General features: G+C 38.8%; 1 protein-coding gene across 1 annotated transcript; it reads right to left on the bottom strand.

The window, feature by feature from the left end:
• Positions 1–161: 161 nt before the first annotated feature.
• Positions 162–15,362, bottom strand: LOC116394031 (otoancorin). Its single transcript, XM_031866799.1, has 29 exons — positions 15,318–15,362; positions 12,714–12,869; positions 10,567–10,781; positions 10,397–10,482; positions 10,116–10,243; positions 9,842–9,967; positions 9,462–9,652; positions 9,300–9,388; positions 8,445–8,575; positions 8,099–8,223; positions 7,846–7,972; positions 7,423–7,635; positions 7,073–7,240; positions 6,556–6,702; positions 5,794–5,843; positions 5,568–5,700; positions 5,304–5,386; positions 5,069–5,195; positions 4,543–4,733; positions 3,928–4,018; positions 3,697–3,817; positions 3,314–3,495; positions 2,732–2,887; positions 2,460–2,593; positions 2,224–2,357; positions 2,018–2,112; positions 1,218–1,428; positions 876–926; positions 162–659 (listed from the first exon to the last, which is right to left on the bottom strand). Exons 2-29 carry the CDS (start codon positions 12,774–12,776, stop codon positions 559–561), a joined length of 3,669 nt encoding a protein of 1,222 aa, XP_031722659.1. The 5' UTR covers positions 12,777–12,869; positions 15,318–15,362; the 3' UTR covers positions 162–558.
• Between the last annotated feature and the right edge of the window lie 11 nt (positions 15,363–15,373).

Genomic DNA, 15,373 nt, shown 5'->3' with positions numbered 1-15,373 from the left:
TTTTTTTTTTTTTTTCAATGGACTCTGCCACTTTGGGGATTATTCAAGAGTACTGTTGGATTTGGTAGTGGTAGGTAAAATCCATAAAAATCAGGACACGTCATGTGTTAACTTTCTTTACATCTGCTCCAAGAGAGAGACACACAAACATTAGATATTCATTAGTATGTGTTTATTGATTCAAAGAATAGAAAGGCAGTTTAAATTGTAATAATAGATAATACATTGACATTAAGATTCATTTTTAATTCGATTTTGATAAAAATTTAACAAACATGTTATTGACGGTGCTTAATTTAAAAAATCCCAGAATATAATCCCGATCACCACTTAAAATAAAACTAACAGCTGTGATTGTTCAATGACATAGTTTTACAACATGAAGGGATAGAGTGAATCAGACGTTAAACAGTTGCAATAAAACAATTTTCTTGTAGCATGAATACATAACTTACAAAAATATGAATGAATCAAGATCCCGAGGTGTTACCATTACTGAAAAATGAATTTAATAGTTGCTGATTATTGATTGATATGATTAGGAAGTCACGAGTCTATTTAGACTGGTTGTAGCATTTGCAGCACAGTTGTCAGCAGAGCAACCACAAATATGGACGTTGGGTATCTTGCAAGCTGAGCTCCATCGCTTGTGGTAGTAGCTAGAAATAAAAGACAAAAACAAACATATATACTGTGATTACTTTTATCACAGAGGCAGAATTCCATTCTCAACAGTTCTTGTCATTTTTCACATGGTTAAAAAATCCGATAAAGCAAGGATTATGCAACTAAAATAGCAATATATTAAAGCAATATATACACATTTAATTTACAGTGGGTAAACTGCTACTGGAAATTAGGTCGCAGTCGCTCACCTTGTGGTGTCGTCACTGTGGTCGGGTTTGCACCTGAGCTGCTTGAGCTTCCTGTGGATAAGATTCAATGTAGTCAGATGGTGCATTGTAAAATCGGTCAGATCGCAGCAGTTACTTCATCTGCTTTAAATCCATTTTGTTGCATCGGACTAGGACTAAGCGGGGCCGACTTTCAGACCCTGCTGCAGTAAAATTAGGATTTAGGAAACACTAACTCTTTAGTCCACRGGGACCGCCAAATCAACACAAAATTAAAGTTCCTGTTAGTAGCTAGTAGTCTGTTAGTAGTGAAAGCATAAAACCCCCTGTGTGTCAATACACACAAAAGGTATGTATTTTTACCCTGTGTTGTTGTCATGCTGCTGGTTCCAGCTGATGTGGTAGGGTTTGTGGCACTGGTGACTCTGTTGGTGGTTAGGCCCACATCCAGTTTGTCCAGGTCTGACTGCGTTTGCATGTTTCTCCAGTTCTCAACTTGGGTAGCGTTCTCAAACAACTTCAGATTTTGTACATGGCTACCCACGAGGAGTTTCACATCGGCCACAGTCAAACCCTGCACATTACAAATGAAACAGTGTGAAGATTGGTCTGAAGTTTTAACATATAAGGAACTGCAAAAATATTGATTTGAAAGGAAGTTGCTTCATTTCTTTTCCTCGACACACTTTTGGTATAAGCTATTTTCATGACATTTTCAAAATCCAGTACAGATTTAGCACATATAGTATGTTATGTTAAATAGAAAGGATGACAGGAAGATTTATACATTTCTAAACTACAGGAGTCATTGACCATTTCGCATTGAACATCTGCCAGTGATGGGTGTATGTTCTTCACAACCATTCATGGAATAGATAGATGAGAAGATCAATACCATCTTTATTTTCATCTGATTTCCAGCAAGAAACTAAATATACACATTTCTTTAAATGTCAAACTATTCCTTTAAGTCTTTGATTCAAAATCATACAATCCCTTAATGGGTTCTACTGAGCTTCAGACCCTCCCAAATCGATACAGTTTTAAGAGTTAAGTTATGCTAGAGCATCGTTTTGGCTCAATTGCCATGCATTCTCAATAAAACTACTACACAGATGTTGCATGTCCAAAACCCGTTCTGTTGTCAACTCTAGTATCCTTACAGCGGTCACATTAGGATCCAGACTCTCGAAAGTGTTTATGTCCATGCTGATGTTCGTGGTTGATAGTGCTACTACGTCCGACAGACGTGCCCCACCTATCATGGTAGAGAGGAATACAGGAGATTAGAGAGCAGTTTCACGAGAGAGAGAGAGAGAGAGAGAGAGAGAGAGAAACAGCCGGAAAGACAGGTAACATGAATTCTTACCTAGATAGGGACGTATCAAATTGTAATAGGTATTGGAGCTGGAACTCGGTGAGCTGAAGGAAATGTTACTGATCTCATACAGGACTCTCTTCTGCTCCAATGAACATGACGCCACATTGAGTGGTTTGGCATTTCTGACAAGGTTCAAGGACACAGTAACATACAATGTTTAATCTGCATCATCAATCTCAGGGGTCATGTTAAGGCATCTTTTTGAGCTGCATGCTACAACCCACCTGATACTATCTGCGGTGATGGTCCTCAGTGTACTGGTGTCTAACGAGCACACGTTGGAGTCAATACTGTTCAGCTCAGTGCTTCCCAGGGAGTTCCCAGAAGTACCCAGATACTTGGTGATGATTGCTTTGCTCTAAACAACATTAAAGATAACACAGAAAGTGAACGAATGGATACAAGTATGAGTATATTTCATAATATTTGACATAAGTCAGTTTTACGACTCAAAATTCAGACATTTTGACGTGTTGATAATCCCTCTACTTTGTACCTTTGCTGCCTCCCATGATCCATCATCAGCTTTCATGAGTGCTGCCAGAGTGTCAACTTTAGTGATGCTCCACTTGGAGATGTCACCAACTGACGCCACACGAGACACTGAACCGAGCACCTGAACTTTCTCATCAGAAACACCCGATGGGAATGCCTGGAAGAATAGAGAATGGGGAGTAACACATGGTGGTGAGTGGAAATGAAAATTAAATCATGTAAATAAAAATCCCACCGTATTTCCCTATCAATAAATGCATCCAAACAACTTTTGCCAGTGCCACATGACATGACGGCTGCTGTACCATAATAACCTCTAAATTGATAAACACATTCACAGATAACAACTGAAAACAAGCATGTAATATATTAAAATATGTCTCCAAAGATGTTAAACACATTCTGGTATACTCCTGTAACAATCCCTGTCGTTATTTCTCAAGATTTCTGGATATGTTTCGAAAAACTCCATTACCAGCGAGGCTGAATGGTGAAGGAATATCTCAATCACACATATCCGGAAAAAAATATGTAAATACTGTACGCCTCATACTAAGCAACCATTTCATACAAAAAAAATGACCTGGTTGAGTTTCGTCAGAATTATCTTCTGGAAATCATCCTCGTCCACTTTCTCGCAGATAGAGTTGAGGTTGTCCCTCAGAACAGGGATGTCCAGGCAGAGGTCAAACTGAGTCTGGTCGTAACCAAAGGGGAAGGCGTTGTCGCTGACTGTCACCTGGGTGATGTTGCCCACAGTGCAGCCTTGAGGATAATTGACCAACGTGAGGGGAAACAAAGTAAGTGGTGTTAGACACACGAGTGTATCAATTTGCTTTATGTCATTCTATAAAATTCACACAAACACATACAAATGCTCACCAGTTTTGTAAAATATTGAACTGTATCAACATCTGCAAAGTAAGAAAAAATAAACCTGTGGCTTTCGGCCTCTTTCATCTTTACCTGCTCCTCGTTTTGTCCTGCGAGTGCGAGCCTCTCGAACCAGCTTCTTGAGCTTGCTCTTCTTTGTCTTTTTTTGCCTCAGTTGGAACAGAAAGGTCCTAAGGAACCTTCTCTTTGTTCTCTGCACAAATTAATTGTTTTTTAATAAGGTGTCTACTTTAAAATCACAAGATTAAACACATATTATTGGTTTAATTAGCATCAAGAAACAGGTAAAGGTGAAAAACATACAGTTTTGATCTGGCCCCAAATGGCTCCTGTGAAATATAGAGGCAGGTCACCAAGGCTTAGCAGTGTAAGCTTGTTCCAGGTCTTGACAATCCTGAAAAACAAATGATAGCATGTTCATATAGTGTGGCTTTCTAACGTGATACCCACTTGGTGAAAAGAGTTGAGCTGGATGGTGTTAGAAGATGTAAGAGACACTCCAGATTAATTTACTTATATGAAGATTAAACATGACAATTAACTTTAGTCTTTGTTATCATTTGACAATTACTGACAAAAGAAATATCGTGTGCAGTAAAAATTGACTTTGGACTAGTAGATATCTGAACGGGAACGGTTAGGCTTCTTATTGCCAACAGCTAGGCACTGTAGTTTTTAACAAAAGGTATACAAAATATATTTTCAGCATTTCCTGGATGACAAAGGAGCTTTATGGCACAGAGCCATCAGGTTTTGGCCACACAGACAATACTTTTTTGGTTAGATCAATATAGTGCTGGTGCCGGTCATTTCATGGGATTTGCTGACGTTGAGAACAATAGGAAGAATATAGAATATCACAACTCATATCCTTTAATTTTCAGTCTAAATAGCTATTTATTAATCAAATTATTGTACCCGTATTTTGTTTCCCCAGACAGCAGCAGCCTCTCCATGGCAGCCGCCTGGCTCTTAGAGAAGTCGGTGCAGACTTTGAGTTTTTCCAGAATTAGAAGATCAGCGTTCTCGATGTAAGAACCGTCCAGAGTGCAGGCCATGTTCCCTAGGACCTCCACATTGTCTCTGCTCAGAGTCACACCACTTATACCCTAAACGGTTAAAAACACAGTATTTAATTAAAAAATGGGCCACAGTGTACCGTGACAGTCTAACTGGTGATATACATTGGTACCACTTACAGTATATGGGACATGGTAATTCCCTTTCCTGCCATACTGAGAATGTTGTTTATTCTCAGTTACATTTTAACAGGACTTATCTGAAGTTTTTCAATGATGCATGTATACATTTTTTTGGTACATCCCAATCGCTTACTGTTGCCATACAATGGTGATTCAAGCTTTTCTCCCAGTTACAACAAGCTGCAGCCTACCCTGTCACCCTTAGCTAAACCAAAGCGAACCTTCATTTGAATGACACTCACCAAGCAGGTCCTGGCTTCACTGAGTAGCAGCGATGCCTTGTTCAAAATGCTGGAGGCCACAGAGAAGTCTGCAGCACCCACTGCGGAAAAGTATGACCTGCAGTTGGCACTCGTGACATCTTTGCTCCTGTAATAATCAGGTATAGAAGGAACATCAATGAGCACATGTATACCATTTGAAATCGCAGGCACATCGTGAGACCATTCCAAAACAAATGCATGGAGACAGACTCACTTTAAGTAGAGAAGCATGTCTGAGGGATACTCTGTGAATTTCTGGGAGAGGTTGTCTTGGACCAGGTTGTACATGCATGTAAGCTGTAAAAAAGGATGCAAAGACACGGAATTCCACATACATTTAAACGACTCCATAATACATCGCACTTTTTTTTTATTCATGACTCTGGCATTATATATCCAATTTATCTTAATTATAAACTTTAGTTAAGGGGCTTAATTTAATTAATCTTAGTTTCATATAGAGTTAATTTGAATTTACCTGTGATTCTTTCAGCTGCACCTTGGACCTCCTTCTCCTCGGCCTACAGGCACGGACCATTCTTCGGATTCTGGGTTTTTTCATTTTGGAAACTGACGTGCACGTGAAGCCTTGCAGAACAGACGGATTAAGCCTTTGGGGATAATGGAAAATCCACAAAACAGGTTAATAGATCGTGAAAAATCTTCCATGGGGAAAATAAATGTTGTGGAGCTTATTCACTTACTCTTCGGTGTCAATGTTTGCTCCATCCAGTGTTCCAAAAAACATGGCGGCCTAGAAGACAGACAGATAAAAACTTCATTATTTAACTCTTCACTGCAACACTCTATAACTGTGATACATACTATCATACATTGTGGTGTGATTGACAGTGTTGGTGTTGATGTATTGTGTGAGGAAAATGTAAGTGTTTTTCGTCTACCTATAGCTTTCATCTGATAATTGTAAACAGCACAGACTTTGGGGAAAACAACATAGGACCTTGAGGACAGTCCCTGTGGTCTGTGTGTTTTAAAACTGACCTAAAGTGACCCTGGATTAGACTTTTTTCAAGATAATCTTTTGGGCATTTTTCACCCTTAATAGACAGGTGAAAGTCTAGAGGCAGACTGGAAATGGGGGGAGAGAGAGAGGGGTTTGAAATGCAACAAAAGTCTTGCAGCTGGAATCGACCGGGGACCCTGCAGTTATATGTTGCCTGCACGGTAACCTTTCAGCTACTGAGGCGCTGAGACCCTGGAATAGACTTCGACGTACATATTCTTTCCCCAGTGCCAGAATATTGTTGTAAGAGGAAGTTTGCGGGTTGTTGATCTTTCGGATGGTAATCACCTCAAAATTCTAAAGGATTTTTACTTTCAGTGAGAAGTCACAGTGTGCTAAATTTAAATTCACTATAATGTAATATCTATAGCTTAAGTCTGAATACATCGGCAAAAACTTGTCTCCAATTTACTCTGTTCTGTGTTTATAGCCACATACTGACCTGATCTGCTGTCCACTGCTTTCTGTTAATCACACTGATATCCACAGTCTCCGCAGACAGTGCCAGCAAGGACGGTGGAATCTCAGCTGCCATAGCATCAGGGACATTCTGCACCACGCTGGCTGCATTTGTGTTCACAGTAATAATCTACCAGGGAATTAAATAAGAATTAAAACCCTGATCATAAATCATCTCAAAACTCCTGATAGTGAATACATATAAAACATGTACTGCGTTCTGGGGTTCTTGAATGTTATTTCTGCATTTACACACATTTATATCAACCGGGCATGTGTAACACATTACAATAAAATGACACATAAAATCCACAAAAATGAGAGCACTGTGAGCATCTGCAGCTCTTGTTGGTGGGGGGAAAATTGGGATTTTGAGAAGAAAAAATTACACTCTGGTTTACTTAAAAAACGTAAGATAGGCATCCTAGTATCTGTTTTCATCTTAATCTTAGATCAGCAACGGCTGCAATGCTGGGATAGAATCAAAAGTTAACTTGTACCTTTTGGACGAAGGTCTGTTGGACGACTGTGGGGGCTTTCACCATGTTGGAAACAAAGGTGCTGCTCTGGGAGAGGGTGAATAGCTGAGACGCTGAGATTTGTTTAATTGAGCCTGAAGGAACTCCAGCAATGAGTGTGCCGAGGGATTCCAGGGAGGATCCACTGATCTGTTGGATACATTTGCATTTATCAAAGTCATGGTCAGCAAAGTGGCATATGCGTGTACGTCAGGGCCATTTCATGAAACCACGCTGAACCAAACACAGGACACTGCTTGTTGAACATGCTTCAAAGCGTTGAAGACATCTCATGATTATCAGTCATGTTAAGCACACAGTAAGGCCTTTACCAGGAAGCCTGAGGCAGTCATGACTTGGATGATTGTGGTGGACTGCTCCTGGTTCCAGGTGCTGACTGTGTTCAGGGTGGACAAAGAGGAAATCAGCACTGAAGGGGAAATTGACGTGATCTGGCTGCTGGTCAGGCCTCCGGTGGCACTGCCCAGGGTCACAATCGTCTCTGATGTGAAGGTCTGGATGTTGGATGCCAGAGCAGCAGACACCTTTAGAATAAAACAAACCCGGTTACGAGAAACATCAACTGAGGACATTTTACTTCAGTTGAAATGATATGTCAAAGAAAGATGTGAAGATAATCATGCACAATTATCAGAAAGACATAGACCAAGAGTTGTTTTCGGGTTTTACCCATAAAAAGAGTTCTCAAAAAAACTCAATCTCCATTTCTGTGTAGAAATAATCAGAGCTGGTACCTGAGGATCCTCTGTTCCATTGCATAATTCATTCAGCTCCTTCAGGATGAGTATGGTATCAGATTCATTCAAAGAAGAATATGTCGCACTTGGGACCTCAGAAGAGCATATGAAAAGGCCAGGAACCCTAGATGAAAAATAAATATAGACGTTTTAATTCATGGATACATATATTCACCCACTAATATATATATATATGATATACTGCATATGTCACACAATTACATATTTTGTCAAATTGGTGGATACTCACTTCAGAGGGCTAAAGGTTGGGTGGAATGCAAAAAGTTGTGAGACGTAGTAGTCCGTTACATTTTGTGGGATTGCTGTGTTGTTGAAGAGCTCCAGGTTGGCTTGGTCCACCAAGAAAACTTCAGCCTTTAAAAATATATCAACACAAACGTGAATACATTTTTATTATTGCCTTTAGTTTTCTCAGCCTTAACTAAAAGGTATTGAAAATAAAACAATAAATAGATTTAAACAAAACTAGATTACGAATGTGAACGCTATGGCTGGTCCTATTAAACAAACAACTTCTATATTTTGTGAAAGCATTAACTTGAAATAAGTTGTATAGAGTGGATATCAGGACATACTTGACTGGTGGAGATGAAGGTGGTGAGATCATCCACAGTGATGAATGTCACAAAGTTCCCGATGTAATTGACAAACCAGGCGGTAGAATTTTGTTCTGCATCACTGGCATTGTAGCATCTGGTTTCAGAGCCTACAGAAGAGGGAAAACCCAGAACATTGCCAACAAAAAATGAAATACAATGTAACACTAATATAATATAACAATCATTGTAATCTCTTTATATGACATATGATGGCTCAAATATTTAAAGACCAATGGAGCTTACACTGAAATAAGTCTACAGCCTTGCAAGTGACTCTGTGAGGCTGAACTTGGGCACAGTGGTGCTTTTAGCTAAATTCTGGCGTCATATGTTTAGCAGATATAATGTTAACCATCTTAGTTAAGCATGTTAGCATGCATTTCCCAATTAGCACTAAACACAAAGTACAGCTAAGGCTGATGGGAGTGTCATTAGTTTTGCATCTATCGAGGAAGCCAGGGATCATTGAGGTATCATCCTGACAATAAAAACTTTATAAAATGTAATGACAGACTGGCAATGCCAAAAAATCATTTGTGATGAAAAGTTTGTTTTAGAAAATGTAAAGCTGCACAGGGCAATGTTTTGTATAAAAATCCAGTTCACATCCCTATTAATTCATGTTCTCTGTAATCACATTATTTGCCCAAGTGATTTTGTACAGTTGGGTATGGACACTTCTCCACCTACACCAAATGACAAATCATTTAAAATATATATTTTTTAGCTGTGTGCACTGCACTTAGAGAAAGTTAGACTCAGCATGGATAGTCAGATCCTTTAGATCCACATCCATTGTACATTGTACATTTGCTCAAAAATGGATCTTACCAGTTCTCAAGTAGGTGCTCATGGTGGTGTATACATCACCCTGTCCAAACTCCGAGTTGTATGTGAAGTTATTTCCCATTACAGAGACCCTAGTGAAAGGATAATAACACAAATTTAATGATGGCCATGAGCTTGCTGACACTGTGAAAAGATGAGACTTACAGTTTCTGGAAGGCAAGACATGAAGCATTCTGCACTGTGTTGGGACTGATGAGGCTCTTGCTGAGGAATCTAATATAGTTTTTCAGCCGCAGGTCGAACCAGAAATCCACTTCGGATCTGGTGTTGCTGCTCAGCGCCAAAGGCCAAACACAGGGAAGGATCACCATCTTCACATCATCTGGAACATCCTCCTATTGGCACACATATGTATTTGCATGTTTAATGAAAGACTGTCATTTACAGATGATCAAATTAAGTATTACATAAAAATACTGTCTATGGTGAATCAATCATCATATGAATGCTGCTAACAGCAACATGTGACATGTTTCATCAATAATAATGCATGTTATATGGCACCATTCAGATAAGGGACATACATTTTCTAGGAAGGCACGAGTGTTGTTGTAGTTGTTGAAGATGACACAGATGTCAGAGTTGTTACCAATCACATTGGGTTGGCTGAGGAACTGACGCAGCTCTGAGGTGCTGATGGTACTTAGGAGCTAAAAGAATAAAAAGAAATGTGGATATTACTGCTGGAATAGCACAACATCTGTGGGAATTTGCATCAAAGCTATCACCAGGTGGTGACTCCTATTTAAATTCCCACACAGAGGGCTAAATTAAAGTGTTGTTTTGTAATATTATTACCTCTGACTCGTGTGTCTGTGGCAGAAGTGATGTGAATGTGGACAAATCTGGAAAACCAAAGCTGAGGAAAGTGCTTCTCAGATAGATGTAGAAGCTTCCACCACTGTAACACTTGAGGAGCGTTGAATCTGTTTTAAACACAAATTAAATTACTGTGTATCGGAATACAGAATAATCTTAATAAAAACAATAATTACAATTTTAACTTTGGGAACATATTGCCAGAAAACAAATATTCTGAAAGAAATTTTCTTTTGTCATGATTGATGTCTCACGCAAACCTTGGAGGAGGAGGAGGGTTCTTTTGTAGATCTCCTGTTGGGTGTTGTTGCTGAGTGTCAAGTGTTGTGTGTCCAGCAATGTAATCCTAAATTCAGATTAAAATCAGTCTTAAGCAATTACGCACATCATAACAATCATAGATCATAACCCCAACGAAATGAATTCTTACATCTCTTGGCTGCTGTTGCAACTCCTCTTGTTCACAATGTCGAATAATGGTGTCACCAAGCTGGGAGAGAGGTTGACCAGGAGAGGTCTCAGTCGAACCCTCAGCCACAGCAAGAACTCGTCGTCATTGATAGCTGGAGAGGACAGATTCCCTCTGTCAAACACTGCCTGGAGAAAGGCAGATTTCACCTCCACTGTGTAGTTGGCTGGGTGGATCTGGGGGAATTTAACATAGCATTTATAAGAGTGTAAACTAAATTGTTGACATGACAGTAAAAATGTTAGAATCATGTTACCATTCATAAGTTATCCAACTCTATATAAAAAGCCAAATATATGTTTTCTCTTGTTGCTTTTGAAATCCAACTGGAGATACTGTACAGTACTCCTTTTTGCGAGTATCCAGTAATGCCCCTTTATCTTTAAGCCTCTGGGAAGCAGGCAGAAAGTACTTCAACTTGTATTCTTTTAAATGGCCAGCAGGGGCCACTCCTCTGGTTGCAAAAATAAATCAGATTTTATAGAAGTCAGTGAGAAAATTACCCTACTTCTCACTTTATTTACTACTACTGCCATTCTAAACATGGCTGTATATTTTTATCTTGTGTGTACGAGATAATAACTTTTCCCTGCAAGATAATTGTGCTAAAAAGATGTTAAAAAATAGCCCCTGACAGGACTTTATGGGCTATGTACAATACAACTTATCAGCACCACAAACTTAAGCCTCCAAAATGATCATTACGTGGATTCAACACCTTTAACAATGTATCATAACCTCAATGAAGTGAGTATTTATTGTAGAGCTGTCGTATTACACTACATTATTTTAGCTATATAGACATTTCAGTGTTTAATGTTGCAAAGAAAAAGAAATGTTTTTCAGTTCAACTTTGATGAGTGTAAAATTACCAAATTTGTTTTTTCAAAACTGTTGAACTTGCTACAGAAGCTGGCTAACGTTAGAGAAATTGCTTCTTTACATTAGCCTGCAAAATTAAGTTAGATAGTAAAAATTTTCTTGGTCAATTTTCACTAGCTTATTTAAGTAAGCCATGATGCAAGATATATCCATGCTTGGAAAAATTTGCCTATTTTACACAAAATCTGGACCACAAAGTATGGACTAGGCCTGGGTGGTATACCAGTTTTAATCTCCCGTACGATATGAATTTTTCATATACCGTGAACAGCCGAAACAACTTCTGTCACTTTTCAACAGGCAGCGAAATATATTGTTCGCCGCTAGGAGTGTAATATTCGGAGCTAGTTATCTTTAGTGTATTGAGAGGGAACCCTAGTCATGGTTATAACTTTATAACAACAATTAACAACCCACAACTAACGCTCTTTAACAGAGTAAAACACCACCACACAACAGTTTGCGACACAAACAATTTGTAACACTAATAATTGTACATTTATAAAATTTCACCGCCGAACTGCATGCTGGGTACAGCTCGCTAACAACAGTCTGCTAACAGCTGAGAGAGGCTCTGTCGCTCCAGTAACGTTACATTAAAGAACAGAAAAGAGCGATGCAGGATGAACAAAGACTGAACAACAAAAGCTATTTTGGTCAGACACATATGCAACGCTGATTACCGTAATATGTGTGGTATTTGTTATAAATGTACGTTGGTACATAGAGGGTGATAAGAAGCTGTACTTGGAGGGGCTTAGGACCCAGGGGAATGTAGGTGAAGGAAACAGGAAGTGACGGAACGGAAGACACGCCACACAAGCAGCTGTTCACCGCTCGCTGGCCAGTTGGCCGGCTGGTTCTTTTCGGTGTTAATTAATTAATGCTTTAACATGAAAAAAAAAATACCGTGATATAACCGCCAGAATCTCACAAAATACCATGATATGCATTTTTGGTCATACCGCCCAGCCCTACTCTGGACCACACTTAATGAAGGTAGAATTCATTGCAGAGTTGTTGAATTACTTGACTGCATTGGTTTTAGCTAGGTAAGCCCAATAAACTGGCATTTCAATGTTGCATAGAATGCATTTCAGTTGGATTTTAAAGTTACTATTCGAAAATATAACATTTAAAAAAAATATTATGCCATGTGTTTGTGTGTAGAAACAATTTAAGTATTATAAGGCAAAAAAGAAAGTGTCAGCTATACAGATGTTTACCTCAATGGCTGGTGAGACTATGTCAAAGAAAGCACCAAAGTCAACAGGATCAATGACTCTCATGATTTTTGTCACATCTTGTGTTGTCTTCAGCTGTGAGGGAGTCGCTGCGAACTTGGCCAGCTGTCTGAGAGTGAGAAGATCTTCAACGTCCGCCTAAAAAGTGACAAGCAGCATTTCAGTAAGCAAACACTTACAGTGGAAGGGCATGCAGTTGTATGCTTAGGTTAAACAATGGACCTCCCAGTCTGCCAATTTAGACCTTTTTAATAGTGTAAAATAGAATTTGTCTTAAAGGAATAAAAGCAAGTGATGTCGAATGGCAAAGCACAAATAATGGCTTGGTTACCTGCCAAATTAATAAATGTGTTTCACGCTTTCGGCTATTTTGCAGACCTGAGTAAATAGTAATACTGGTACTAGTTACAGCTGACCTGTAGAATTATTTAGTGTTTAATATATATTGAATTTAGCTTTGGTTATTTCATTATTATTTTGCTATTTATTATTATTACACACATGAACCACTCAGACTGCAGCAGAATTCCTGTCCACCCACCTGATCTACGTACATAAATACACAGATATCAATCACATGTGTGAGTATGTGTAACAGGTTGCAACTTATCAATAAGCCGTTTGGGTTGCTCTGTAGAAAAATACAATATGGAAATATTGTTGGCTTCTGCTGTTTGAGGATTTAGCCCACAAATATTTGGAGTTTTATTCGTTGGGGATTTTGTTCATCATACAGTAAAGCAAAATGGTGAGTAAATTTGAACTATTAAAGAATACGCTCTTTGTCAGTTGCTTGCTGATTTGTTATGTTAGCTGACTAGGCCAATGCTTAGTTAGAGGTATAACATTACCACTGTTTGTCTTACTATTTGCAGTCTGCCTCACTATTTACCTAATCATGATGTATTGGGTGAAACAGCAGCAGAGTATAGGTGTTTTTCTTTTTAGCTCCAGGCTGAAAGCAGGACATATTTAAGGTAATTTGTGCCATCACCATATATGTCCACATAATTAAAACATTATTACCTGTTGGATAACTAAAAGGAACATGCCTTGTATTATCTGGGCTAATTCTGGTACACAGATGATATTGCTGTACTGGCTGAATCTGAGGAGGATTTAAAATATTTTAAGCGCGTTAAATACCTGGTGTTATAGATGGAGGTTGTCAATAAATACAAATGTCTCCCCCATATTGAATTATGCTTTGGGGATATGCATAATGTAAAAAAAAAAGCAGAATATATACAGAATAGAGATGCACACAGTTTTTTTGAGTGTTCACTTGTTTGCTCCTACTTTGGCTATTCAGGGTGATATGGGTTGGATTCCTGGATCAATATTGTCAAAATGTGAAATGATAAGACTGTAATCATACAGGGTCAGTAAGATGGTTTTCCTTTGCAGTAAATCCCACAGTTCTCCATGGGCTACAAAGCATCATACTGTTTATTAGGAAGCTGAACTACAATATATTCAGAGTAATATGTGTCATGCAGCATGAACACAATTTGAAGAAAGGTACCTGCTAGATCTGAAGAAAAATAGTTGAAAGATTGTTTAAGCTAAAACTACAAACATTTTCAAATCACAATTATGGTGCTGAATCTTATGTTACAGCAAACGTATGAAGAAGTCAAAGGTCTCTAGGTGCACGGTTGAGAATTCTCTCTAGCCCTTGAAGTTGGCAAATTTAAAAACATCCAGGAGGATAACAGGTTGTGTGAATTATGCGAATTAGGAGACATTGAGAATGAATCACAATTATTTTCTTCTGTATCGTCCCTATAATGATGAGTTGAGGATATATTACACGAAATGTCTGTTCAAAATCCAGAAATGTTTTGGTGCACTGACATGCATTTTCAAATACAATACATCAGCAAGTATATGAAACCAGTAATATGGTGAAAAGGACAGATTTTATAGACTTTAAAGACTTTGGGCCATATAGCACATGGTGTAAAGTGCATGGCACAGGTGCATTTAGGGCTTGTTAAACTCCACTTTTGCTCGTTAAAAGAGCAGTGTGTTGGACTTAGTAGCATCTAGTGGTGATTTTGCAGAATTGCAGGGAACTAAATACCCATCCCCCGCAACCCTCCCTTTCCAATCATGTTGGAGAACTACGGTGGCCTTCAGGTAATGTAAAAGCATTAAAGGCTCTCTCTAGAGCCAGTGCTTGGTTTGTCCGTTCTGGGCGACTATAGAAACATGGCGGACACATTGAAGAGGACCCGCTTCCGATGTAGATATGAAGGGCTCATTCTAAACTAACAAAAATACAAAGATTATTATTTTCAGGTGATTAAACACTAATGTAACTATGCACACTATGTAAACACAATAATGGCTGGTACTATGTTTCCATTGTGTAAACAGAGTAATGGATATTGTATTCCATTTCTGCAAATAGATCCCCTTAGATCTTACACCCCATTCCTTTAAATGGCACACAATCTGGGCAAGTAAGAACCAAGTGAGATAGGGTTTTGGCAATTACATGAATCAAACCAATCAGAGAGTCAACTCCTATTCCCTTTGAAAGGCAGACCGGCTGCAAGAAGGGCAATGGTTGCTACTTACACTAGAGAAGTTGGCATTGAGGGCTTGCAGATCCTGCAGGGTTGCAAAATGAGAGA

This window comes from Anarrhichthys ocellatus, unplaced genomic scaffold (assembly GCF_004355925.1).
Source record: "Anarrhichthys ocellatus isolate YVR2014 unplaced genomic scaffold, GSC_Weel_1.0 scaffold36, whole genome shotgun sequence".
Taxonomy (NCBI): domain Eukaryota; kingdom Metazoa; phylum Chordata; class Actinopteri; order Perciformes; family Anarhichadidae; genus Anarrhichthys; species Anarrhichthys ocellatus.
This window is presented reverse-complemented; position numbering and strand designations above follow the sequence as displayed.